Source organism: Hydractinia symbiolongicarpus, chromosome 14 (assembly GCF_029227915.1).
Source record: "Hydractinia symbiolongicarpus strain clone_291-10 chromosome 14, HSymV2.1, whole genome shotgun sequence".
Lineage (NCBI taxonomy): Eukaryota > Metazoa > Cnidaria > Hydrozoa > Anthoathecata > Hydractiniidae > Hydractinia > Hydractinia symbiolongicarpus.
Genome location: NC_079888.1, coordinates 15874728 through 15901225, shown reverse-complemented (window position 1 = coordinate 15901225; position 26498 = coordinate 15874728). Strand labels below are relative to the sequence as shown.

General features: G+C 33.8%; 2 protein-coding genes across 3 annotated transcripts; both read left to right on the top strand.

Annotated features, from left to right (window-relative positions):
- The first annotated feature begins 4697 nt into the window (after positions 1-4697).
- LOC130625781 (A disintegrin and metalloproteinase with thrombospondin motifs 6-like) lies at positions 4698-10480 on the top strand. The gene is made up of 6 exons (XM_057440885.1): positions 4698-4845; positions 5942-6017; positions 7030-7206; positions 7501-7671; positions 8235-8507; positions 10065-10480. The coding sequence occupies exons 2-6, from the start codon at positions 5954-5956 to the stop codon at positions 10106-10108; spliced, it is 729 nt and encodes a 242-aa protein (XP_057296868.1). The 5' UTR covers positions 4698-4845; positions 5942-5953; the 3' UTR covers positions 10109-10480.
- A 3244-nt stretch (positions 10481-13724) lies between these two features.
- On the top strand, positions 13725-26220 carry LOC130625605 (latent-transforming growth factor beta-binding protein 4-like). Of its 2 annotated transcripts, none has more exons than XM_057440703.1 (19): positions 13725-13800; positions 17252-17318; positions 17653-17796; positions 18240-18395; positions 18776-18900; positions 19503-19578; positions 19870-19995; positions 20164-20307; positions 20686-20829; positions 21228-21371; positions 21867-22010; positions 22480-22614; positions 22759-22899; positions 23130-23273; positions 24119-24247; positions 24508-24681; positions 24902-25072; positions 25328-25600; positions 25708-26220. In XM_057440703.1, the coding sequence occupies exons 2-19, from the start codon at positions 17267-17269 to the stop codon at positions 25749-25751; spliced, it is 2466 nt and encodes an 821-aa protein (XP_057296686.1). In that variant the 5' UTR covers positions 13725-13800; positions 17252-17266; the 3' UTR covers positions 25752-26220. The 2 variants fall into 2 exon arrangements, with proteins under 2 accessions (XP_057296686.1, XP_057296687.1); XM_057440704.1 differs by lacking the exon at positions 13725-13800 and adding an exon at positions 14837-14924.
- Positions 26221-26498: the final 278 nt, after the last annotated feature.

Sequence of the window (26498 nt, the reverse complement as noted above, 5' to 3'; positions counted from 1 at the left end):
ATAGCCGCTTCTACGAGGTAACGAAGCGTAAAGTCACGTTTTATTTTGTTTATGTGACACAAGGGAACGACGTAGGGGAATTGTTGACAACTGTTATGGGAGGTACCCATGTCTTTGAATTTGCTACACACAAGTATTTTCGAAGTTGTCTGTTACATATTTAATTTGGAAATTTGACATTTATCATCAGGACGTAGATTGAAATGTAGTTTTAGATGCTTTTATGTCCCGTTGAAGATATGGGATCTGTTGGCGTGCAGAGTCAATTTATTTTAGCGTGTAGTTCGGAAGAGAAAATAATAAGGAAATAAAGATAAAATTGAAAGTGCCGATCTACCTTCTGGATTTCATTCTTTTATAGTTTTGTTAAGATAAAATGTATCTAATGAAGACGGTAAAGAATGTCAACTTATAAGAGGGTGGTAGCAATTTTAGGTCTAAAATATTAATCACTTGTGTACATTTTCATAAAGAAATTTACTGAAGATGCTGGGGTGGTTTATTAAGTCCAGTTTTTATAATAGCAAAATGAATATAGATATTAAACACAAGTAAAAAGAAGATCAACAGAGTTAACAAAAATGCAACTGAAGGAACTTTGTATCATTTTTCAAGAGGTATTTTGGCCTTAAAAATCAGCGAAATTAGGCAAAAATTATAAACATCAATTGTAAATTGTTAGCTTTTTTTTGCCTAACATTTCTATTCTTCGCTGTTTCAGCCTGGCAATATTTTATGTGTTCTGTAAACCTAACTCTCCTTTCTGACCCTTGTTTTTTATAACAGGTTGCGTAACACACCATGAAAATTTAAACAAACTGTGCAAGTCCATATTTTAGGAGGAGAGTTAAATTTGCTACATAATATATTTTGAGCTTTTTGCCTCTTTTGACCGGTTTTTCTCATTTACTGTCTTTTCTCTCTGGAATTCGTTCTTTCATCTTAATTTCCGCAGTCGCCTTTTGAATTTGACCATGTTTATTGCAGTTGTTCAACGCAATCCAAATCTCATGCCGATATTGTGGAGAATCAACAAAAATTGATGCATCACAGACAATAACATGTTTGTTTTTTTGTTTTTTTCTTGTTGTTTTGTTGTTTTTTCTGTCGTAACGAAATTATCGGTCAAATTATTAGTCAGCATGAGAAGTATAATATCCAATTATGGCTTTAAAAATAAATCTTATTAAATTATTATGGAAGAAAAATTGTTTGATTTTCAAATTCTATCTGTCCAGGATTTCTTGCAACCCTCGTTAAAACACATACCTAATCTTAATCTTCTGTTTATCATTTTTTGACAAAAAAATTTTGTTTCTTAACCTGCTTTTTATGGTATTCTAATTGCGTTAAATTTTTATAACATTTTTAAAAGAATTTAACTCATCTTTGTTTTTAGTCCTTAAAATCTTTATCTTTCTCAAAAAAAGTTTTCCTTTCATTGTTTTTAATTGTGCTCTCGAACGCAGGTAGTTTAGCGTCAGCGTGAATTATATTGTCGCTCTTATAAAGGACTTTGTGGGAGCGTCGATTATACTCATAAGTAATTCCAGATCGGCATGTCGGAAAAGTGGGACCCGGGACCCTGGTTGGGACTCGGGACCCTGGCCGGGACTCGGGACTTCTTGTTTTATTTTATTTTTAAAAGCGTCACGATTATTTCTTTCAATTAAGCGCGGTTTCCAACGTTCTGCAATAGATCAAGAACGAAGTTTCTTTTCAGATTCTGCACTAAAATGTAACCCGTCTTTTTGGGTTATGCGCATGCGCATCAGAATAGTATAAATACAAGTGTCGTATCCTCGGCCAAGTCTCAGTCTTTAAAACTTCAACTGTCATTAATACTATTTGATGTAATTTTCGTTTTATGTACCTCAACGGCAAGAAAATGTTGGCGTGAAGAAGAACAGACGGACATAGATAACTGTACAATGAATAACTTCACGGTTTTCTTTCTTGGAAAATACGAACAAAAGATGGCTACTGAAAAAGTTTTTAATCCAGTTGTTGGTCACAAGTCGGTTGATGTCAAGTGCAAAGATCTGTGATGAATATAAAATATGTTTTTTAAAATATTTCATGCGATGTATCACCTACCACCTACCAATATACGAAGTTACTCCAATACTGTAGATTTTCTGTTCTAATTTATTGTTAGGAAGATGTGAAAAGAATTTTTTACTCTCTACCATCCAGGCTTTACTCTCCACCCTCCACCATCCAGTTGCTCCCTCCATCCTTTAGCTTAAATTGTGCACTCTTCATTGTACACTTTCTATCGTACACTTTCCATCGTACACTTTCCATCGTACACTCTCCATCGCAGACTTTATGTTAACTAATTACATCAGTGGAACTACCGTCAAATTGATTTCTACAAAGCTTCCAAGAAAACATGTGTTGTATGTCGATTTGAGATATAACCATATCATAAATAGTGGGATGTACCTTGAAACCCGACAATTATTTAGTCTGTATTTGGCACATGTGAAATCCACCCTCGTCCCCATGGTTTTTGTTTTTTTGATATGAGAGCGGACGAGGAAGGCAAAATACCCTGGGGACGAGGGTGATGCGAAATCATAATCGTGTTACATTATGTTAAAACGATTTAGTAAACGCAATAATCCAATAGATCTGTTAACTATAGGTGTATTTTAGCTTTATCAAAATGAATGTACTGTGTATAACCGTGGCCATACCTCCCCTGTTTTTTTTCATACGTATCGACCTGTGAAAGAAAATTAAATAACGCACTTTCAAGGATTCGGGTTTTAGTTCTGAAGTATAATCAAAAAGAAATTTGTCCACATAACCTAACTGCACGAAAAGCAAAGAATTTTGCAACAACTCGTGAAGTATCGTACGATTTATAGATTATTATCAACCTCGTCCCCAGAACAACTTGTATTTTTCTTACATCCCGGTCAAAATAACCTGGAGTCGAGGTTGATAGATTATCACTATAGCTCATCAAAAGATTCTACAAATAGCTGCTAATTTGGTGATTTAATGACGTATTTTTCCGTCTAAAATAAACGATTTTTCTCCAAATCGATTTTAATATTGATGTTTTTCGTCTGCCCATGCGCAATCTGTTACCTCTCACAGCTTTTTTATTTCTATATGCGAACTCATTTTTTTGAGAAATTTCAATTTTCGAGGTTTATTTAATTAAATAGCTCTCATTAAACATAATAACAATAAATAATCCGAGCCTCCTGTAGTTTTAGAATATCAACATAAAAAGCAAAAAAAAAATTGAAAACCAGACTTTAAAGTTACTAATTGTTAAGTGATTCAATGAATTTATTAAAGGCTTATAACCGGGTATGTTAAGATACAGTCAATGTACCCTTTGCTTTGTCACGTGACCAAGAAAATAAGAGGGCGGAATAAGCGGGAAAATATCATACATCGTTAGTTAGTTTTTCACAGTTAGTTTTGAAACGCTTATTCCGTTTTGAAACACTTATTCCGTTTTGAAACGCTTTTTCCGTTTTGAAACGCTTATTCCGTTTTGAAACGCTTATTCCGTTTTGAAACGCTTATTCCGTTTTGAAACGCTTATTCCGTTTTGAACCGCTTCTTCCGTTTTGAAACACTTATTCCGTTTTGAAAGACTTATTCCGTTTTGAAACGCTTATTCCGTTTTGAAACGCTTATTCTGTTTTAAAACGCTTTTCCGTTTTGAAACGCTTGTTTCGTTTTGATACGCCTAATTCCAGTTAAAAATGTTGATATCAAACACATTCCGGTTTGAAGACGGCACGGCCTGATTAAAAACTCATGTTAATATCTACTATCTATATAGCAAAAGTATATTTAGTAGAAAAACATTAGCACTAGTGGTATCCAAATGGTCAAGTTAAGATATATATAAAAAAACTAAAGCCAGTCAAAGAATAATATATAGTCCTTTTACAACGGAACATAAGGTAGGATTAGAAACAGACCAAACTGTTTTAAATCGTAATGGAGTAGCAGCGCCACCTTTTTTCAAATAGTACGACCTAGAAACTTCATTCTTGTTTGCAAACAGGTCAGACAAAGTACTAAGAATCAGGTTAGCGTGTTTAATTAGGACAGAACAGCATAATCTTGTTAGCCTTCGTGGCTACAGAAATGATTATTTGGTGAAACACATGATAAAGTGGATTAAACAAACTATAATAAAGAAATTATACAAGTTTTATTGTTTTGCTATATTTTACAATAACCTGTAAAATTCCCTGTTCGGACTTGCAAATGTTAGTTTACCTCACGGGAAAGTCGACTTTCAGAACACTCATTAAGCCGTAAATAAATACTTTTTTAAGTCATTGTTAATAGATTTTCACCATATCACAGTTAGATCAGGCTCTTAGGTTGCTATGGTGACATAACTAAGCGATGAGAGACAAATCTCTACGCTTATAAGAACCAGCTGACATAAAAATTAAACGCTGAGTAATTCTGCTTTAAAAGCAACCAAAACTATATATATTTAAAAAAATGCATTAAAAATATTTCCCTCGTCTCTCTGTTGGGGGAGGAGACAGGCTTGTATTTTTAACTACGTGATAACTACACTGTATGATTCATCCCGTAGGTATGATTCCTGTACAAAACTTAATTAAAATAGATTTCTAAAAGGGTATTCAAAACAAAAGTTAATGACTCACAGTTCTCCTAACTGAATTAAAACCTAATCTCTTTTCAAATGAATACCTGTGTATATAATTATTATCAAAGATGCTATTTCTTCAAACTAATCTGAAAGTATAAAGAGATCTTGATGCATTTGTCATTTAATGAGTCAATACGGGTCAGTGATAGCAGAGAGTTGAGTGTCTGGAAAATAACGTAAGTGTGTTATACTTTCGCTTTTCTACACGTTAAATGTTTTTACTGCTGCGCAGAATGGTTGTTGGCGCGAGGCCTGTGAATGAACAAACTCGCTGTCACACTGTTGGGCTTTTTATATCTAGCAATTATATATTACTTTTATGTTTTTAAACTTTATATAGTTTTGCTACAAAACTACATCAGGAGCCCTTACATGTTGACGCATAAACAAGAGTAAAAACATCTCAAGAACAAACTCTCAAATGAGCCTCTTCTTTTATAATTTTTTAGGCTTCACTACTGAAGAAAGGGGGCTCAAAGTCCAATTTGCCCCACCGCAATAAACAAAAATTAAAGAAGGCATCCTAATTCTGAAATTGCGTCAAAGTTGCTTTATCTTTATTCACGAATGGTTACTTTTTTATTTTAACTTGCAAATTTGTTTAGTAAGTTCAGTAGAACAATAAAATAATAAAAATATTTTATCACATGTTGTTCAACATTTTTGCTATTTTGATCTTCAATATTTTCTTGTTTAATTATTTTTTGGATATTAATCCATGACCCGCTTAGCAAAAATGTCAAAATTACTCATTTATAAATAACTCAGCACTCATAGAGATGTAAACAAAATTGATTTATAGTGAATTTTATGGAGCATACCAAGCCAGTTGGTCTGGTCTTTAAAATCAACACACGTAAACTTTCATTTACAAGTCGTACTGCAGCGCAGTTAGCCGTTCCTTTGATCGCCTTTTCTTTTAAATTTAATAATATGCTTGCATAGACAAAATTTAATTTTTTTTTGATTCCCATCTTACAAAAATTTCTTTCTTTTCTATTAATACAATACGTTGATGGTGTCGCATCTGATAAATGTTGCTGAAATTTTAAAAGCAATTTATCTTTCCTTTTTATTTTCATAAACATTTTTAAAAATTAGTTGAAGGAAGTTTAACATGGACTGTGTTGTCTTTTTAAATGTTTAACTTGATTTTGCTCATATTTTATTCTAACATATTTAACTATTTTTTTATTCTCCATGATGTATTACACCTTCATATTATACATTCTTTTTTGGTGTTTTTTGTATTTTCTATTTTTTCTATTTCAGTGAAAATCAATAATGGAGGCTTCTTTGGCAATTATTGCAATGTTGATGATATTACCTGCACACAGTCAAGTAATTCGTAAGATAGTAACCAAATTTATTTTCGATGTTATTTATTTTTGACTGTTTTAAAATCATAATAGCTGAAGGGACGTTTGGTTCCCTGCATCAAAATATTGTTGTTTGTTTTTTTTGGTTCTTCTCTTTACCTGTTAACAACTAATGACAAACTAATTGATGTAGCTGAAAGAGTCCTTCTTGGTCATACTTCCCCCTGCGTAAAGTTGATACATCTCCCTTAGAACAACGATTACGTGTAATTAGTTAGGTCTAAACTGACTCATGCTTCCGATATAACTCACTACTGGTGTGCATAATTTGCTTTTCATCATCGCTTCATACCTCAATGGTGCATTTTAGATTCCATTGTTATGACACATTGTATACGAGATCTTTAAATCATTGCCAATTAATTCTTTTTTGTTTAAGATCTTATTACTTTTTGTTTTACAACAGCCTTTCTTAAATGAGCTATTTAAAAGGGCTTGCGTAGAACGTGCTATGAAGTAAATTCGCTTAACAACCGTTAAATTAATAAATAGCATGTTAACAATTAACTCATTTTGCCCAAGTCCATCATACATTTGTGACGCATGTTATACATGAAGAAACACGCAGAATGCTTTTAAAGTCAAACAAAGAGGATATATTCTCACTAAAAATCAAACAAAAAGGATATTTTCTCGCTGAAAATCAAACAAAGAGGATATATTCTCGCTGAAAATCAAACAAGGAAGGATACATTCTCGCTGAAAATCAAACAAAGAGGATATGTCCTCGCTGAAAATCAAACAAAGAGGATATATTCTCGCTGAAAATCAAATAAAGAGAATGAATCTCGCTGAAAATCAAACAAAGAGGATGAATCTCGCTGAAAAACAAATAAAGAGGATAAATCTCACTGAAAATGAAACAAAGAGGATATATTCTCGCTGTTTTAATGCTATTGCAATATTATTGTTTGCGTTATCAGTTTAAAAGTTATTTAGATGTTATTCTCACGTCCTTAGATTTAATTAAAATTTGTTTAGATGGTGGTTTGACTCCATGGACAAATTCCGGTAGTTGTTCACAAACGTGTGGTGGTGGTCAACAAACACAATTGAGAACATGCACCAATCCACCACCTAGTGGTGGTGGTGACCCGTGTGATCCGGAAGAATCCAGAATGCGAACAGTATCTTGCAATGCTCAACAATGCCCCGCAGGTAGGGAAAATGACAATTATTAAATATCAGGAATTGAATTACCATAAACTTCTTTCATCATGAAACAAGCATACAAAGAACAATTTTTTATTTGAGCCAACAGGATAGTAAAAGCTACTTTTACATCCCAATAATTTGAATAATAATTTTTTGACAGTTCATCTCTCCATAAATAAGAAAACTCAAAAAATAAGTGTATAAAAGACGGGGAAATATCTAGTTTTTAGTGCATTTTCTCCTTGCTTGCAGTTGTCCTCGCGTTGTAGTTGTTGAAGGTTATTATTCATCTTTTAGCATGCAGTTACACCAAGCCGTGCAGTTGCAGCAATGTCACCCAATACACGACTGGAACTGAGCCTGATCTCACTCTCGTACACTTTGCTGGAATCAAACCAACTGATTTAGATACTGCAAGATCTTACTTGACTATTTGGAGACAAGACCTGTTCGATGCATTTTGCAAAGGTAAAGCTAATGATTAGCCTACACCAACATAAGGATATGCAATTTACAGTTCAATTTTAAAACGCTAAGAACATGTAAATGTTAAAAACAAGTTTTGATTATCGAAACTTTAGATGTATCATAGACAAATGAGAATTTAGCTGTGTCTTAAACCAACAGTTTCATGTTAAAACAATAAACAACGATAGATTCTTGAAAATAATAGATATCGTTAAGTGAAGTTTGTTAATGCTTCTCGCGATCATTTTACATAGTTGTTGGTATTTCATCTTTGGAAAAGGCAATTTTTATGAAAGCAAGTCGCAATGATCTTCATAATCTTTAAAATTTAACTTTATGTAGGTACAATTGAGAGGTTTTATCAAAAATAAAATGTAAAAATGTTTTGTATATAACATAAATTTGGAATATCTTAAGGAAAACAAAATATTTTAATTTTAAAAGCAAATCAAAATGGCTGCTCTTAGACTATGGACTTTTCGATAAAAATTATTTGTGATCCTAAGAAGGGTGGAAGGATCTCGCTTATTTTTTTTAAATTACATTACTTTCTTACTTTGTAGCTGCAAAATGCAACTTGAGCACGCTGGATGGCGGAGCAGCAAACATGACGACATACCTAACTTTTCTCGTAAACGTGGACAGTGCATACAAAGCAGGAAGTGCTACAATGAGAGATGTGATCGACTGCAATGAAAACACTGCCATAGAAGGTAACTTATGGAAAGTGTATGACCATTTGTGTGATCGTAGCGTTGCTATCAATGAAATCAAAAGAGATTTAATGCAAAAGAAGACTTTGTTGGAAAATGAAAGAAAAAGGTGTACTGATAGAGGTAGGAATTTATTTTGTTGTTTTTGTTTTTGTTGTTGCTGTTAAGTTTAAAATAAGTTTCGGAAAAGTATAGCTTCTCTCAAATTAAGGCCCCCAGTGACCCCTTGAACATGCATACCTATAAACACGTGGTTAGTTACTTCTATAGGTTTTAGAATTCGTCTGGTAAAAACTACTTTTACTTACTTGTGAAATCGCTGAATTGTCATTGTGATCTGTACACATCTTCTTATCCGGCAGAGAACCTGCAATAGGTGTAACACATTAGGCAGTGTTTTGTTTCAGTGTGGTATGCTTAGTAAGGGATATTACGATAGATGGTACAGAAGCAAGAATTAGGATTAATATATTGATACTAGTCGTTAGCTCGCCCGTCCATAATATTTACCCGTCGCAACAAAGTGGATAAAAATATATCGCATTTGATATTCGTGTTTCCGTAACATCATTTTCTAACTCAGCGGGGGGTCCGCGCAGAGACAGGCAGACGACGGCTATTATTATAGAGATAGTCGTTAGCCCGTGGAAAAATCCACGGGGTCGCCCGTCCTTTAAATTAACCTAGTGCAACAAAGTGGACAGAAATGTATCGCGTTTGGTATTGGTGCGCATTTTAAAAACTTCGTGTTTCCGTTATGGGACACGGCTTTCGCGGACACACAGACAGACTGACGACGGCTATTATTAAAGAGAAGTTTTTTGTTTATTTAATTGAATGTTATTTTTATGACACAAAAACAGTTCTGGTTAGTTTTAAAAAAATCAGAGAAATGTCAATAATAAATAATAAATGTGATTAATTCTATATAAACGAAAACATAAATACTAATTTTAAGACTATTTCAAAAATTGTAACTAATTATTTGGTGGTATTTTTCTGCTTTAAAAATATGTTTGCGAACTTTTAACATAGCGTAGAACACCAGAAGAATACCAGAAAAACGTGGTTTTAATACTTAGTGGGCAAAAAGAATGAGTAAAAATTTACTAGAATGTTTTTTGGACTATTTTTCGGTACAATACAAACAGCAAAAATTTGAGATTTAGCTCTAGTTTTACCGTCTAAAACTACTTTATTCCAATCTCACGTCTGGCCATATAAGTTCAATGGGATAGCATATGTTTTAAATTTTTGCGTTGTAAAGGCGGAGTTAAAATAAGAAAATTACGTAAGAGATAAAGAGTACCACCTCTAGTCGTATATTTGGTGTATTGGTAGCGCATTCGGCTTGTAATCATAAGGTCTCACGTTCGAGTCTCCACCCCGGCGCTCTTTAAGTGAAGTATTGTTAGCCCATTTGTGGCAATCTACTAACCGTTAACCGGCTTGTGTGGCAGGCAAACAAATTAGAGCAATGCTATAACACACAGTTACAGTCGAAGGAGAGGAAGAGCCAATCGTTAGGATAAAATACCCAGGGACGTTAAAAATTTCCCTTGCTTACTTCCCGTTACGTTACGTCACTTCTATACTTACCTCTAAATGTCTAACGTTATCTTGATCTTACATTCCTGAATATTCGATAACTCTTGAAGCTAAATGTCATTTCACTTTTAGGGTGGTTCCGTGGCTTCGTCGAAACTTTTTACAAGAAATGGTAAACCGAGATGGACATTTTAATTATTACATGTACATTAATTATACAGACTCGTCACAATAATTATGCAGATTTGACAGAATCCCTGCAATGCACTCCTCACAATTTTATCTTTGTAAAATATGGACAAAGAAACCAATTGAATACAATATGCACATAATCAATTATCAGTCATTACAAACATGGAGGGAAAAATAAATCTTTATTTTTACCTCAATGTTACAAATTAATTCTTAAATTCAATCGCACGTTGTATCATATATATTTTTTAAAAGAAATAATACAGAATCTCGTTACAATTTATAACTTTGAAGCACAACAAATGCCGCATATTTTCTGGTGCACATTTTTAGGAAATATATTTTTTTCAATGTTATCTTGTTATATTATATTTAGTTCAAATAAACGCTTATTCGCCCCATAGAAAAAAAATTTTATTTAGCAAAGATTAGACTTTTGCTAATTTAGGCATGAAGTTCGCTTCACAGTTTCCCTTTTAAACCTTATCCTCTCTAATGAAGTATCTTCTCTTCCCTGATGAACGTCTTCATGAATGCAGCCTATACCTCAAATAAAAACTCGCTTGAGAGAAGACGAAAGTTTTAAGGGAAGAGTTTGACTGTTTTAAAAACGAAAGAATTTTCTAACCTGCATTTTAGAAATTCGCAACAAGTTTCCCGGAAACAACCATGTTACCTTAAGGCAGTAAAATAACCAGTAAGCGTTATCTGGGAAATGATCAAAAGTACTTACAAAAAAGCCTTTATATAAACATGTTATTTTTTCATAAAATTATATTTTTATCCAAGACTGACTGGCACCCTAGATTATTCTGTTTGGAAGTTTGTTTGAAATATAAATAAAGATCCTGCGGGTTTTATTATTTCTCCACTAATTTCTCCTTTGTCAGTTTTCAAAAAAGATTCAGTTTGAGGGTTTCTATAGTTTCTAATCGTTTACTCTGTCTTCTTAACATATATTCTTTGTGGCAAATCTAAATACTTTAATGTCTGGCGACCTTTTATCACTGGTTTTGCCATTGATATTTACGAATGAATCATATACTTATTTCGAACGTTTATTTGAAGCTCTCCAACTGTCTTAAGACTTGCGAAAATGCTGTATATTTACTGAAAACTCGTCTATTACTCGTTATCGCCATATTTTGTGCACTCATCGCGTCGGTATGCTGAGACACCATATACACGCAGTAACAAATATGTATTGTTTTGAGATGATTTATGTACACCTTTTTTACTTCTACATGTGTATGAAAAAGAATTTGTTTTGTTAGCTAGCTAGCAAAATCAGCATCTGTATAATTTGTTACCAGGAGACAGTATTAACCTCTAGGTGTGGGGGTAGTTTGTTATATAAAAGAAACAATATACTTAAAAATACAAAAAAAACTTTTCGGAGTAAGCTGCATCATCAAGCTATACAATGCTAAAAGGCTTCACAGTAAAACATTTTTAATTTTACTTGTGTATTTTGCCTTCTTATAAGAATCAATATGGCTTCTTACTTAGTAGTTGAGTGATTAGAGCTTTATTTCTCACAGCGAAATTTCTTTTTTCACATTTTTCTCTCCCACCGAGCAGCAATTATTAGGCAATGTGCATTTCACAGCAGGAGTAATCCACTTGCGCTTTAAGATGCGAGAGAGGGTATTGTTATATTTATCACTGGGATAGATAGCTACAAAGAAAGAAAGAAATGAAACAAACCGTCTCTCTATACAATTGAGATAAAAATTATTTTATTTCAAATAGCAAACTATACGTGAAATGAAAATTATTAAATTATTTGAAAAGAGATCATTTTAAGCATTACAGATGAGTCCTATAGTTATTGTTGGTATGTAATATCCTCATGAAGTTTCAACACGCGCAAAAGATTTAACATTATCTTTAAAACAAAGTAAACTATAATACCAGTTTTTCTGGATTGTCAAGACTTTGGGGACAATGCTAATATTTAAAAAGGTAGAGATATCGCGGCTGTTTAAATATAGCGGTTGGGGGAACATGGTAAACAAATTCATATTACAGTATTTTTGAAATTTATATTAGAATATTTCATTTTACCACAATTAAGTTGAATAGCTCTACTTGCAGATTGGTGTTCGGGATAGTTACATAAAAAGTTCAGCTATTTGATATTTTAGCTTGAACATAAGTTTCTTTAAACGTTTTAACCCTATTCGGTCCGGGGTTTTTCGAACATATTATGACCGGGGGGCGGAATCCGCCCCCCCCCCCCCTCCCCTCCCCTCAATAACTTTCTAAAAGGCTTGTCCAAATAAATCAAACTTAGCACACTTATAGTACGACACAAAAGGAACAAAATGGCAACAATAATTTTTTGCTTGCGTCAGCACATTTTCTGTGACGTCATCAAAAGCTTGAAGTTTCTTTAAAATACCACTATCTGCTTAAAATTCAATTACTTTAGTTCTAGAGCGAATTTGTACATTCTGTTTGAAGTTTCTGACAGCTAAATACATTTTATTTAACATGCTTTCCGGTTTTCACATGGATCGCATGAAAAAGTGCCAAAAAAATGCCCAAAAATCCGTTTTTTTCGATTTTCGGAAGGTTGTGTTGTAAGTTTCACGTTCTAAGGATAATCCTAACAAGAGTAATTATATTTTCCTCATTATAAGGGTTTCATAGAGATTTTTAGGGGTAGTTTCGAGTAATAGCCAATATCAAAGCCTTTAAAAGGTATGGGACCTAAAGATTTGGCATGCAGGTGTTTAATAAATAAATATTGAAAATCAGTAAGTATTTTAGCTATGCAACATAGTATTAAGGAGTTATTAAAAAAAACCCGTCCCCTCCCCCCCGGACAGAATAAGGTTAATCCTGACGGGAAGTATTTAAACAGTGAATTTAAATACTGGTTGCGGAATGCGGTGGACTTTACAATACGTGAAGTATAGTGTGGAAATAGTGGCATAAAAAACCGTCACTTGCGCATAAAATTTGTGTAATCTTCAACCAGTACGTGTTATCAAACCAACTCTGCTGGGGGCTTGGATAAATTTTTATTGTACGGACTTTAAGCATTACTGTCTGTTACGAACATTAATTGATAAAAACTAATTAACAGTGCTCCAGAACTTAATTTTGTTTTTTTGTAATAAGTTAATACGTAGTTAATAACATACTTTCGAAAGAAACTGATATCAGTAAATATCCCGTATTTGAAATAAAAACGGTAGTAGGAAATATAGGAAACTACATCACGAAGGAGGAGGTGCATCAATAAGCTTTCGTAGAATTGTTATGTTACCATGTAACAAGACTTTTCACGATGTTATACTGCATCAAAAACACTTTTCCTTATAACTAACTTAAAATACTCAAGTTAGTGACATGCTTGCTTTGGGACACAGGAACAAAACTTGAATTCTAATGTGGTTTTCCGCATCAACACGGTAATACATACTAATTAATTCTGGTGTGTGTGCATGCTTAATTTAGATATGACTCATCAGGTAGGCATGATAATCTTTAATGAGTAATCAGAATCAAGAGTTCAAAACATTTTTGTTATTTCTATAATCCTTTTTGTTAATAACATAGAAAAGATTTAATACATATTTTGTATTTAATTAACAGAAGATAATTCTCAACATTATTCTGTTCACATCAATGCAAAATCGCCACTCAGTACGGACAGCTTGATTCGGTAAGAAAGAATATTTTTTCTTATTTTATATTATCTTGATTCGAAATCTTATTCCTGTTAACTCGATTTCATTTACCCTTACGTGACAAATAAAACAGAGGCGTGGTCGTGACAAACAAGTTGTTTTTGTTTGTAAAATTCAATGAGTGTGGTCAAGTTAAAGCATTGGGGTGTTAAGCCTTGTTTTTATTTAGCCGTGTTATTTGTTATAGCGCAAAAATCTTACGAGTTTTCTTGTTAGCGCATGTGTATGTTAACAAAATTGGAGATTTTGCCTCACTGTGGTAACAAAAAAATTGTAGTCGAATATAAACTAGCCTTCAGGAATCACTGAAATGATAAGGAACCAAATTAAGAACACGACAGCTTTGTTGCTAAGTTGAAGTTGTCAAAAATGTAAATACAACCTTTTTTGAGTAATCAGGTAAAAATTGGAGGTTGGAAACCCAGAGGTTAATAACTATCTTTGACGTGCATTAGTTCATACTGATAAACAAAATTTATGGACAGGAAGTTTTCGTGGCAAAAAATTTATACTTCCAATTGAAGAATACTATTTATATAGCTCTGCACTTCTCCTATAGCTCTGCAGTTTTACTGCACAGGGAACAAATGTTGTTTTTTAAAGGATTCTCGTATTTTTTCAATATATGAAAAATAGCCCTGTCTAAAAAAAGTATTGATTCAAATTACGAGTCATGTTTTAAAATGTAATTTAGTTTTAGAAAATTTAACGGTATCGCTTTTCAGTTGTTGATGAAAAATATTGTGCTCGCTGAAACACGTATCAGAAATATGACGTACAAATGTAATATTCCCGTTGCAAATTCCTTCATGACTAACAAACTATTAAACATGCTATGGGAATACCATGTGTATAAGAAAGAAAACCCATTCTCTGGCGAATAATGTATAATTTCTGAAAATAAAAAGAGTTTTATCTTTTCAAAAAAGGAAATTACATTTTAAATAAGGCATTGTATAAATAAAATTGCTCTGCATACTTTCCTAAATTTTATGCTTTGTTGGCATTTAATAACCGTAGTACTAAGCTTAAGATTTGCACTTTCACCATCTTATCAAGCGCGCTTAGATGCGATTGTAACACTGGAGAAAAGTTTTAGGTAAGTAGGAAATCTGAAATTATGGAATTTCTTATGCTATTATACGTTTCTCCGCTACCTCTGGAAACAGATGCGCTGCAAAAATCAAGTCGTAATGGCTGCCTTAAAGTCATTCCCACTATGGTTGTAGGGAAAAAAGAAGTTATTGAATCCTTTTAACAGATCATTTATCTACTAAAAATACATAATATATGAATAATAACATATCTATCATCTTTCATTCTTAGAGAGTATAGTTGGCAAGCATACTAGAATTGACGAAATCAACTGACGTATACCATAAAATTATGATGCGTCGTGTGTGTTGGGTCTTAAGATGTCTGTTAAATCTTAAAACGTTTGAAATCTTGGGACTTCCCTTGTAAGCGTTACCGAGGCGGAGCCAGATATAAAATGTTTAGCTAACTTTGATTTGGGGAAGCTTTAGCTGGTGAAACTTGTGATTAATTTTAGACGTATAAGACTCCAAACTGACTGTTTCTACGCATAATAAAACAGAGCTATGTTCTGAACACAGAAGTGCATAATAAGCAATACCTTAAAAAATTTCTTGCAAAGAATACACACCTTTGAAATTTAATTAAGGCGTATTTAAATATAATTAACGACGTAATAAAACAGTTCATACATGTTTGGCTACAGCAATTCAGTAGTTTGTATTGCAAGAATTAAAATTATTTGATCTCTGTATATTTTTTACTTTCTTCTCCCCCGTATAAATCTTTCTAAGCAAATTGCAAAGCTAATAGTGTAGCGTATGAAGTATAAGAATCACAGATTTCTAAAGAAAGATTTTATACCGAAAGTGCTACTGTTTTGCATTAAGAAATTGACACAAAGTCGGATTACGACTGGAATATTTTTTTTTGTTGCTTGGGTCCATGACTTCAATATTGATCACTTCAAAGTTAATATTTTTATCTCTTATGTGCACTTTTGTTGCATGTCAATATCACAGAGTTGTGTCATAACGCGCGTTTTCAGACTAAATTTTGTTGTCGTTGTTTTTCGTGTCTTACTGTGATAGTGGTAATTTTTAAACGCTTTAAAAAAGTTAGAATTGAGCTTAATTAGAAACTTCCTTTTACTTTATTTTTTCTGTATAAAGAACAGTAATCGTGTAGTGTATCAAGACTTTATTATTTTATTGGCTCGTAACAAAATCTTCCTTTTACACAGTACCATCAAGGTTGCAAACAATAATAAATTTCGAAAAACAACACTAAAATAAAAATAAAAAGAATTGTATTTTCTATTCTCACGTTAACCATGCAGTGACGAAAAAGATTTTTCAAGGCATTATAAACAATTATATGATCGGTTACAGTCTCACATGAATTCTAGCTGCTTCAAAGCTACACAGTTACAACTTCCGCCCAAAAGGCAGGTTCTTTTTCACGTCTACCTGTGAGTAAGGGAGACTCGACTCCCGTCGCCACCAAAGAGATTTACTATTTTACAATTGCATCGGAATTTGCTGCACTTCATGTCTGCAAGATATTTACCAATTTGAATCATTCCTTCAATGGGGAAGCCTAAAAAATTAAAGAACTTTTCTATTTATTCAGCTACCTGTCACTCTTCTTGTATCCTATGAACTTGTTTTCTTCTCGTTAGCATTTTCAAACCATGTCATTATATTTACATTCTGTCTGATCAGTACTTCACGTAAAACCACCATTTACACGTATGGTGAAGAGTTCTTTGTTACATAGTGTAAATTTCTTTGCCGAATTTTCTCATTTATTAAACCATAGATAGATATAGTTAGTCTTGACAATCTTAATTTTTATTTAATTTTAGCAAACAGTTATGGTTTACTTTAAAGAAAATTTGGTTCCTTTTTCGGTCCCTCCAACTGATTTTCCCCTTCGTTTCTTGTTTTCGCATTTTGCTGGTGTTCTAAAGGTTAAACTTACATGCTTTGTGCAATAAGTAATGGTTCAATAATCAGTTTTCTTGATTTGGTTACAATCTTTCTAGACCCTTTGACGACAAAATTTGCAGAAGCATTCTATTAAAATTTTTCTTTGTAGCCAACTAAAATTCCTTGTAATTTAGACTGGGCTGCAATGTCTCAATGCTGCATAATAAAAAGAAAATTCGTTTACTAACCACCTTCATAGCTAACTGCAATCAAATGAATCGGAATTTCTCTTTATGCTTAGCTTTTCTGTTTGTTTGTTGTTGTTGTTTATTTTTTACACTGTTCTATCTATTGTAATCTATTCCCAACAGACAACACAGTTTTTGTAACTGCTTCGAAATACACATTCAGCCATTTACTTATTCACTCATTCTTGTTATTTCACTTTTTTATTTTGCAGCTAAGAAAATACAGAATGAAGTGTCTAATAATATTCTTCTTACTGGTGGTAACATCAAATGCCCAAGGTAAGTCTAAAATTTTTGACTTAATTTTTTCTGACAATGTCATTACTTATACTGCATTGACATCAAGTTTTAATAAATGGTTTTGTTTGCACCTGAGCTAATGGGCTAATAGGGTTGTGGGTCCCTATTACGTACCGTCTATGACTACAATTTTTTGTGGATACGTATGGCTGTGTCGGAGCTGCTATCAACCATACTCTTCCGCTAGTTGCCATGAATTAAGGTTTTAACTTCCAAACACTACTTTGATTAGGGCCTTTCCAATCAAATTTTATTTTTTGGAAGGTTCCGCATTTTAAAATTCTACAGCTTTAGTGTTTTTTACTTAATATAGATACAATATGGTCCTGTGGATTTGAAACCAACTTTTGCAATATGGTAAGTGAAACATTCGTGGGTAACGAAGTTACAAGAGATGACTGGAGAAGAAGCAATGGCAATACACCCAGTACATCTACAGGTCCATCTGCTGCCAGAGGTACATAAAAACCTTTATTCAATTTGGATTACAATGGTTATGTGTTAAGACGTTACTCGAAAGAAGTAGCCTAATTATACAATCTTTCTCTCTTTCTTGGGGAAAAATACATAATACAGGCCGTGAAAAGTTTTTGGCTAGGTGAGAAAAAGACAAAGGCACAGTCTTTTAGGGGGTGAAAATTCAAAATTTAGGGTTCTTACATCAGTGCAATCGATTTGTTGTGGTAGGAAAACATTGCCTTTGTATATTTAAAAATTTGCCTTAAAAATTTTAATTTGAATATCATACCTTTTAGAAGTATAATTTATTAAACTAGTTAATTGTCCGTGAATAAATCAACGGGTTCGCCCATTCCTCTATTTACCGCATTTTGTGTGTCTCGCTACTGCGGTTACCATTTTGTGTGACAGACTAAGATTCTTCTACTTTTTTTTATTTAGAGGGCGCTTGGTATGCTTTCTTCGAAGCTAGTTTTCGCTCTGAAACAGGCGACATAGACGGCATCTTGACGTCACCTTCAATAACGTATGCCAATAAAAGAAATTTTAGAATCAGTCTTTATTATTACGATTACGGATCTGCACTAAATCAACTGCGTAAGTCTGTTTACTTATGTTCGTTCGTTCGTTCGTTCGTTCGTTCGTTCGTTCGTTCGTTCGTTCGTTCGTTCGTTCGTTCGTTCGTTCGTTCGTTCGTTCGTTCGTTCGTTCGTTCGTTCGTTCGTTCGTTCGTTCGTTCGTTCGTTCGTTCGTTCGTTCGTTCGTTCGTTCGTTCGTTCGTTCGTTCGTTCGTTCGTTCGTTCGTTCGTTCGTTCGTTCGTTCGTTCGTTCGTTCGTTCGTTCGTTCGTTCGTTCGTTCGTTCGTTTGTTTGTTTGTTCGTTCGTTCGTTCGTTCGTTCGTTCGTTCGTTCGTTCGTTCATAACGAATATAACTTGGTAAATTTAAAAAGCCCTTCTAACATACTTTTATTTCTAAGGTGTGAAAATACTTGGTTCTGGTGGACAAACACTTCAGGACTTACTAATTGCAGATGGTCGCACCCCAACACAAGTTTGGAATTTCACAACAGTTGCTTTTAACGCGCCAGGGAACAACTTTAGGGTACGCTTTCTACTTTTACTTTTAGGACGGACTTTCAATTATAGTTTTTCCCACTTTTGTCTTCCTTAACAGCTTGTACTTTGACCAAAAGTTGGTAGTCTGCATTAGATTTTTCTGCTCATTCCAACATCTCAGTTTGTATCTCCCAATCAGAAGCTTACTCTCAAATTTGTTAGCTGGGATCTCAACCATAGTTCTTCAGCCAGTATATCAACATCAGATATCAGTTTGTATTTATGAGTTGGAATGGCAGTTCAGTTCTCATCAATTTGATTGCTATACTAAACGCTGGTTCACTGTTTATTGTTCTTCTATAACCCTAATTTAAACCCAACCCTTATTTATATTATATTTATATTATATTTATATTATATTTATACAGACTTTTGACGTCCTTTGTTGACGTCAGTGTCGACGTCAGTTGTCGACGTCATTTGTCGACGTCAGTTGTCGACGCCAGTTGTTGACGTCAGTTGTCGACTTCAGTCGTTTCTAAGAGAGGCAGTCCTGAACATACGAACGCACATAACTATGTTTCATGTGTGCTTGCAAAAGACTGCAAAAGATATGGCTACTCTTAGCGTTTTTTTTTTTTACTTTAGATACAATTCAACGCATCGACAACAGGCCGCCACACAGCAGATTGGGCCATAGACGATGTAAAAGTACTTGCTGATGGTATTACATCTTTTCCTTGTTTTTCCCTTAATATTTTACCTTTGTTTTCTTTCTATTGCTTTTTCTTAAAAATGTGTTATGAAGTTTTGGTTGTAGTGCGGCCAGGATGCTTGCAAGGTGGTGGCTTAACTAGCAAGGAAAATAATTTTTTTGCTTCATGAAATGGATTAATTTTCATCTCTGCATCACCTGTTTTAGATAAATATTCATCTGGTTTTATTATAAGATTTTGTGGTCTGATTTTGCGTATGTCAGATGCCAAAACATTATTAAAATTATTTGATTTTGTAGCTGCTGGGTGTTCTGCTGATCCATGTGTTTCTACGGCTACATGTCAAGAATCAGCCAATTCATTTACTTGCCAGTGTCGTGCGGGCTTTACTGGAGATGGTTTAAAAACTGGTACGGGTTGCCAAGGTAAGTGCATATGATATATCATGATCTCATTTTTCAATTTTGAAAGAGTATACCACATTTTTCTAACTATAAGAAGGCTCTCCAATCTGTTAAACTTAAATATAGATAAAACAATAAAATAAAAAATGCGAGATGGATGTGATTCTAAATTTTTTTTTACTTTACTAGATGTCAATGAGTGCAGTCAAGTAGCCACTCCCTGCACTGGATCGAACGTACGTTGTGTGAATACGGCTGGAAGTTTTTCCTGTCAATGTTTGGCAGGGTACCAAGCTGTATCTGGTTCTGGCACAAGTGCATTATCTTGCTCAGGTAAATTATAGCTGTTGCGTAGAGTAGCTTAGGGCAAATTTTTTTATCTTCTTTCTGGTGGAGAATGGTAGGTTATATATGTAAACTAATAACATTAACCCTGTTCTGGGATTGGGGTGGCTTTTAGTCCTACTTTTCTGGCTTCTATGGCGGCTTTGAATGCAAAAAATGAATGCAAAAAAAGGCTAATATAGTGTGACTACCTCTATATATACAATAAATATTAATATACACGACTACACAACCTAATTTGTTTTTAAGTTGGTTGCTCATTTGTCTTTTTGTGTGTATGTCTGTTTTCCTTTTTTTATCATTTCTTGTATCTAGTACCCCTAGAACAATATAAATACCTAACTCATCCTTTTTTATATTTAACAGATATAAACGAATGCTCTGCAGCAACAAATCCTTGCATTGGGTCAAACGTACAATGTATGAACACAGTCGGTAGTTTTACATGTCAATGTTTGGCTGGATATCAACCATTCTCTGGAGCTGGAACAACTCGCTTGACATGTATAGGTAATAAATATATGTTTTAAACCGAACAAGCGAAATTTTTGGCCGATAAATTTACGAAAGAGCTTTCAAATTTAACGAAACCTGATAAGAAAAAATTTATACCTTCGTCGAGGAGTCAAGTAAAGTCTTGTCTTCCCATTTAGTTATCTTTAATTATATTCAGATAAATTTCGAATAAGCTGTCATGTTGAGTCCTTAAAATTATCTTTAGAGCATTAATTAAAGTAAAACTTGAGATGCATGTTTTTTTTTAAGAATTCTCTTAGGTACTGTTGCATAGTTCATCTGAACCAAGTTCCCAGGCCATTTTATCTTGTTGATTAAATTGACAAGGGAGAACAAGCTTTCGTTTTATTCCTTTGCTAAATAATGCTGTTCAATATTTTTCTTTTTCACAGATATAAACGAATGTTCCGCAGCAACAAATCCATGCACTGGCTCGTTCGTGCAATGTATAAACACGGCCGGTAGTTTTAGATGTCAATGTATGACTGGATATCAACCAGTTTCTGGAACTGGAACAACTGCCTTGACATGCACAGGTAAATGAATTTGTTTTTCAATTCTTTGCTCTCTTTGATACACCAGTTAGAATTGCTTAAATGATTAACAAGCATTCCTTAGAACTCTAGACATTAGAAAAGTGACTTAGGACAGTGTAATTAAAATCGCATATACAAACGTTTTTTGTTTTTTTTATGCGAAGCATAAAACGTAAGTACTATTTCTCCAAAATAAAAACGTGAAAAAAAGAGTTTTACAGAATTACACATGATCAGAACGTTGAGGTTGAGATTTTGCCAAAAAATTAAAAGCATTACGAACGTACTAAGTCTGAAGTCCTTCACAGATTGTAAGAACAAAATGTACATCTTTTATTTAATATAAGTGTATGTTTTTCCAAAATAATAACTTTAAACGTCTATTTTTTTAATATTAAAGAGAAATATAATTAGTTAAAATTAAAACATCGTAGCACTCTCTTTAGCTATAATTTTGTTCGTATAAAAATTTTTTTCCTTTTTTATATTGAACAGATATAAACGAATGCTCTGCAGCAACAAATCCATGCACTGGGTCGAATGTACAATGTATGAACACAGCCGGTAGTTTTACATGTCAATGTTTGGCTGGATATCAACCAGTCTCTGGAGTTGGAACAACTGGCTTGACATGTATAGGTAATAAATATATGTGTACTGCCAAGAACAAGTGATACAAACGAAGATTTTTTTTTAAGAAAATGAATGCTTCCAGTAAACATCCCTTTTATTAGACGATCTTTTTGTTCAAGCCTTTTCTCCTCTTCTTTAGTCATTCTTTCATTAAACGCCCTCCTAACATACGCCCTCTGAATTAAATGACCCTGCCTTTAAAGAGGAGTTTTAATGCAAATGTTAAATAAGAAATACTTTACGAAATATCTGAGGATATAATCTATGCTGCACGAGCCATGTTCATAATATAGCTACCTATTCTTTGGTGAAAACTTTTGGATTGAAATCGTAATTGAGCCTTCATAAAATAATACTTTTTGTTGTTGCAAGATTAAGTGATATTCTCTGGATTGCTACAAGAATTTGCTATATTAAACCACCTCATAAGTTACTTTTGCCTAAGTTTGATTTATATTCTATATGTATTTTCTAGACATCAATGAATGCGCAGGTAGCTATTGCACAGGCGCTAATGTGGATTGCATCAATTCGGAAGGATCAGCAACTTGCCAGTGTAGAACAGGCTTTATACGTTCCTCTGGCCAGGGAACTACTTTGACTTGTATTGGTATGTACTTGTGCAGATTGCACTTACGACAATATTGCTAAAAAATTTTAAGTGAAAAAGCAAATTTCTAGATCCTAGAAAATCATGGAAAATAGTGGAAAGATTTAACCGAAGTTAACTGTCTTTCAATTCTCTTGTTTTTAGCTGGAGCTGTGAACGAATGTTTGAATAACCCGTGCCCCGCAAATTCTCGATGTGTTGATCAAACCGTTGGATTCACGTGTACGTGCATCAGTGGATTCAATACGAGGTCTGGAACGAGTGGCGCTAACCTCATTTGCGACGGTGAATTGCTTGTTTCTTTTTTCAAGTGTATAGTTTCTTGATAATCTCATTAATTCTTATTTATTTCCCATTCAGCAATTTTAGATACTTAGCTTTCCCGCTACATACTACAGCTAGAATGTGTTAGAACAGCTAGTAACAAACCACTAACCATTGTCGTCGAGACATGTACCAATAACTTTATAGGCTGGACCTTTAAGTTGACCGCCTATATGTGTTTTTTTTAACAGATATAAACGAATGTTCCGCAGCAACAAATCCATGCACTGGCTCGTTCGTACAATGTATAAACACAGCTGGTAGTTTTAACTGTCAATGTACGACTGGATATCAACCAGTCTCTGGAACTGGAACACCTGCCTTGACATGCACAGGTAAATAACTTGAGTTGTTTTTCATTATTTATTCTTAAAACGTTGTTTTCAAAAAAAATTAAGACGGAAACATTTCTTAATGATGATTTTTATAACATTCGTATAAAAGTTGTTTACAATACAGACGACAGAAGAAATAGCGCGCATTGTGGTTATCAACTTCGAAGGTTCCTATTCTATCTTAGCATTTGTTGTTACATTGTAGTATAAGATTTGCACTTACACGAAGAGCTGTTAAAAAGACACGTAAACTTCACCGTAAAATGTATATAAGCTTTGTTATATGAAAAACCATATAACAACATCAGGTGTGATTTAAAAATATAGAACGAAGTATCAGTCTTCTAGGGCTGTGCATGGATCGATGTAAGAACAGAAGTTTAAAATGATAAACTTCATATATCGTCACATACTGTATCATTCTGATCTTTAGGTTTTAAAACAATTATTATAAACAGCGTCTTACAACTTTAACGTTTTTTAAAAAAGCTAGCTAGTGTGACCTGCATCTTAGTAGAGAATGAACAAAAGGATTCGACATAAAGATCCACCTATACACACGCCAACTGGATACGTTGTCTGCGTGTGTTACTAACGTACAGTCGCACGTAGTTTGAGGTTCCCAGTTCTAGGATCGAATCCCGCTCATTGCCAGTCAGTAATGATACAAAAACTAGTTCGATTTTAATTTGAACACGCACTCGTTTATAAGAAATCGTGGAAAGAACAATGAAATCATTGATGAAATCATTAACGATGTAAAACAAAACATAAAGCATGGCAATACCAATAATGGCAAATTAGTTTGGCCACACTAATTTTTAATACAATTCTTCAATTCATAGATATCAATGAATGCAACACAATTAGATGCGATTCGGACGCTCAATGTTTCAACAATGGTGGTTCATATGAATGTCGATGTAACTCTGGTTTCACTCAGGTTGGAGTGCGACAAGCTGCTGTCTGTCATAGTACGTGATTTTCTCATTTATGATGCTGCAGACTCGAACAACCCTCCTTCTTTTTACTTCGAGTTACAAAAAGTATTTTATATTACATCAGCTAACTGGACAAAACCAGTTACGTGTTTAAAGACTTTTTATGATATGCATTTCAGTTCCATTTTGATGGCATCTCAGTCGCGGCGACAATACCTTGCCATTTTTATCAACCAAAAAGGTCTAAAAAAATTCGTAATATATGTAAAGCGTAATTTTCTTTGTTTTTTTAGGAAATGGCGGATTAACTGCATGGGTTGATGGACCATGTTCGCAAACATGTGGAGGAGGACAAAAGACCCAAACAAGAAGTTGTACAAATCCAACCCCAGAAGCAGGGGGTGCAGGATGTGATCCAACACAACCATTGAGCAGAACAATGCCGTGCAACACACAAGATTGCAATGGTGAGTGGCAACTTAGAATTATTCTATGTTAGGTTTACCTCGTACAAAAAATTTGGTTCTTATAAGGCACCACTAATAGTTCTAGACAGTATGTGTAAAGAAACAGGTGTAAAATGAAGAATCTGTGAGATATTATTAGCTATTTTAGCAACTGAAAGTAAAACCCTAATGCAAAAAAAAATTTTTCATTCTACACAGTTTGTTCTCTGCTATTTTTCAGCTTGTGACATTACGAAACCATGCACGTGTAACAGCGTAATACAGTACCGAACAGGTCATGAACCAAATATGACATTGTTGCACTTCAATGATGTAACGCCTTCAGATGTACAAACTGTCATGGCTTTCCTAAATATTTGGAACAGAACACATCTTACCACGGCTTGTAAAAGTAAGTACGTTAATTTTTATTGAATACCTTGTATTAGAGGTATGTGTTAAACAAGATGGCTGATGGAAAGTTTCATCAATGGCTCACCGGTCGGTTGCTAAATATTTTTAAAAACAGTACATAATAAACAAAATATTATAGCTTTAAAATAACCTTCCAAACAACCTTATTAGTACCACTCTGAAGCAGGCTAGCGACAAAAAACTTATCCAAAAAAGTATCCAGCATCTAAGAAGAACAAAACTTTTCCTTTAGACGCCAAATGCAACCGTTCAATGCTTATGATGTTGACATCAAACATTACCTATTACATCAACCGCATAAATATAACTGATAACGGTTATAAAGCAGCCCAGAAACACATGCGCGAGGTGATTGATTGCAATGCAAATGTTGAGATTGAAGGAAACTTGTGGCGTATGTATGACGTTTTGTGTGATCGAAGTATTACAATTAACCAAGTTAAGAAAGACTTGATGCAGAAAAAAGTTTTGTTGGAACAAGAAATGAAAAGATGCAGCGAAAGAGGTAGACATTGCTTTGAAATTTTGCACATGATTAAAAAGGGAGAAACTTGTCTGATTTATTTTCAAGGTTTTTAATGACAACTGTTTTTTATTTTCTTCTTCCCTTAGGCTGGTTTGGATCGTTTATCGAAATGTTTCACAAAAGATGGTAACTGTAGTTACGAGGGGTAATGTTAGTTTAAAACTGGATTAAGGCTTTATGACAATTCCAAATAATACCCCCGTATCATTGAACAATAGAAACAAACACACATTGTATGTAGGATTATGCAGACATACTCGTAGTCATGTATTTTTTTAGCTTAATTTTTAAAACAACAACACAGCACTATCCTGAAAAGTTACCATCACCATAAAAGGTCACCAAGCAAACGTTGTACCTAATTGGTCCACTTTGGCATATTCTTTGCATGCTCTGGATGCTGTCTGTTAATATGGTAATGCATTTAGTGCTGCTCTTGTGAGAATTGCAAATGAGAGGATTTTTGGAGAGAATGCAGTTATGGATCGGTGATAATTATATATATAACATATATTAAGTATAACTAATTTTTGCACTGTTACTTTTTTGTCTTTTATTGTTGTACATTTATTCAATTAAAAAATTTCAAATACTTTTTACTCGTTCCTTATTTCTATTTTTACGGCTACACAACCCAACTATCGCGTTGTATGCCCCAGATATTGTAGTTGTGGCGTCTTTGTTGTTGTTGTGGCAGAAAATAAAGCATGGGAAATACCTGAAAAGAAGAATAAAGCAAAGTAGATGAAGTCAACTCCTGTCACCCTCTTAATGCGTGGAAATTCCTTACTTGGAATACTTTTGTTAATAACAATAGAACGGTTATACTAATGACGCTGAAATTTTTGATGGCCCATTTTTATTATTTTGATATGGG

Coding starts and splice junctions, on each gene's coding strand:
- LOC130625781 (XM_057440885.1), top strand. CDS start 5,954: ATGGAGGCTTCTTTGGCAATTATTGCAATGTTGATGATATTACCTGCA. Junction 6,018..7,029: donor TGCACACAGTCAAGTAATTC/GTAAGATAGTAA, acceptor AAATTTGTTTAG/ATGGTGGTTTGACTCCATGG. Junction 8,508..10,064: donor AAAAAGGTGTACTGATAGAG/GTAGGAATTTAT, acceptor TTTCACTTTTAG/GGTGGTTCCGTGGCTTCGTC.
- LOC130625605 (XM_057440703.1), top strand. CDS start 17,267: ATGAAGTGTCTAATAATATTCTTCTTACTGGTGGTAACATCAAATGCC. Junction 19,996..20,163: donor AACTGGTACGGGTTGCCAAG/GTAAGTGCATAT, acceptor TTACTTTACTAG/ATGTCAATGAGTGCAGTCAA. Junction 20,308..20,685: donor AAGTGCATTATCTTGCTCAG/GTAAATTATAGC, acceptor TATATTTAACAG/ATATAAACGAATGCTCTGCA.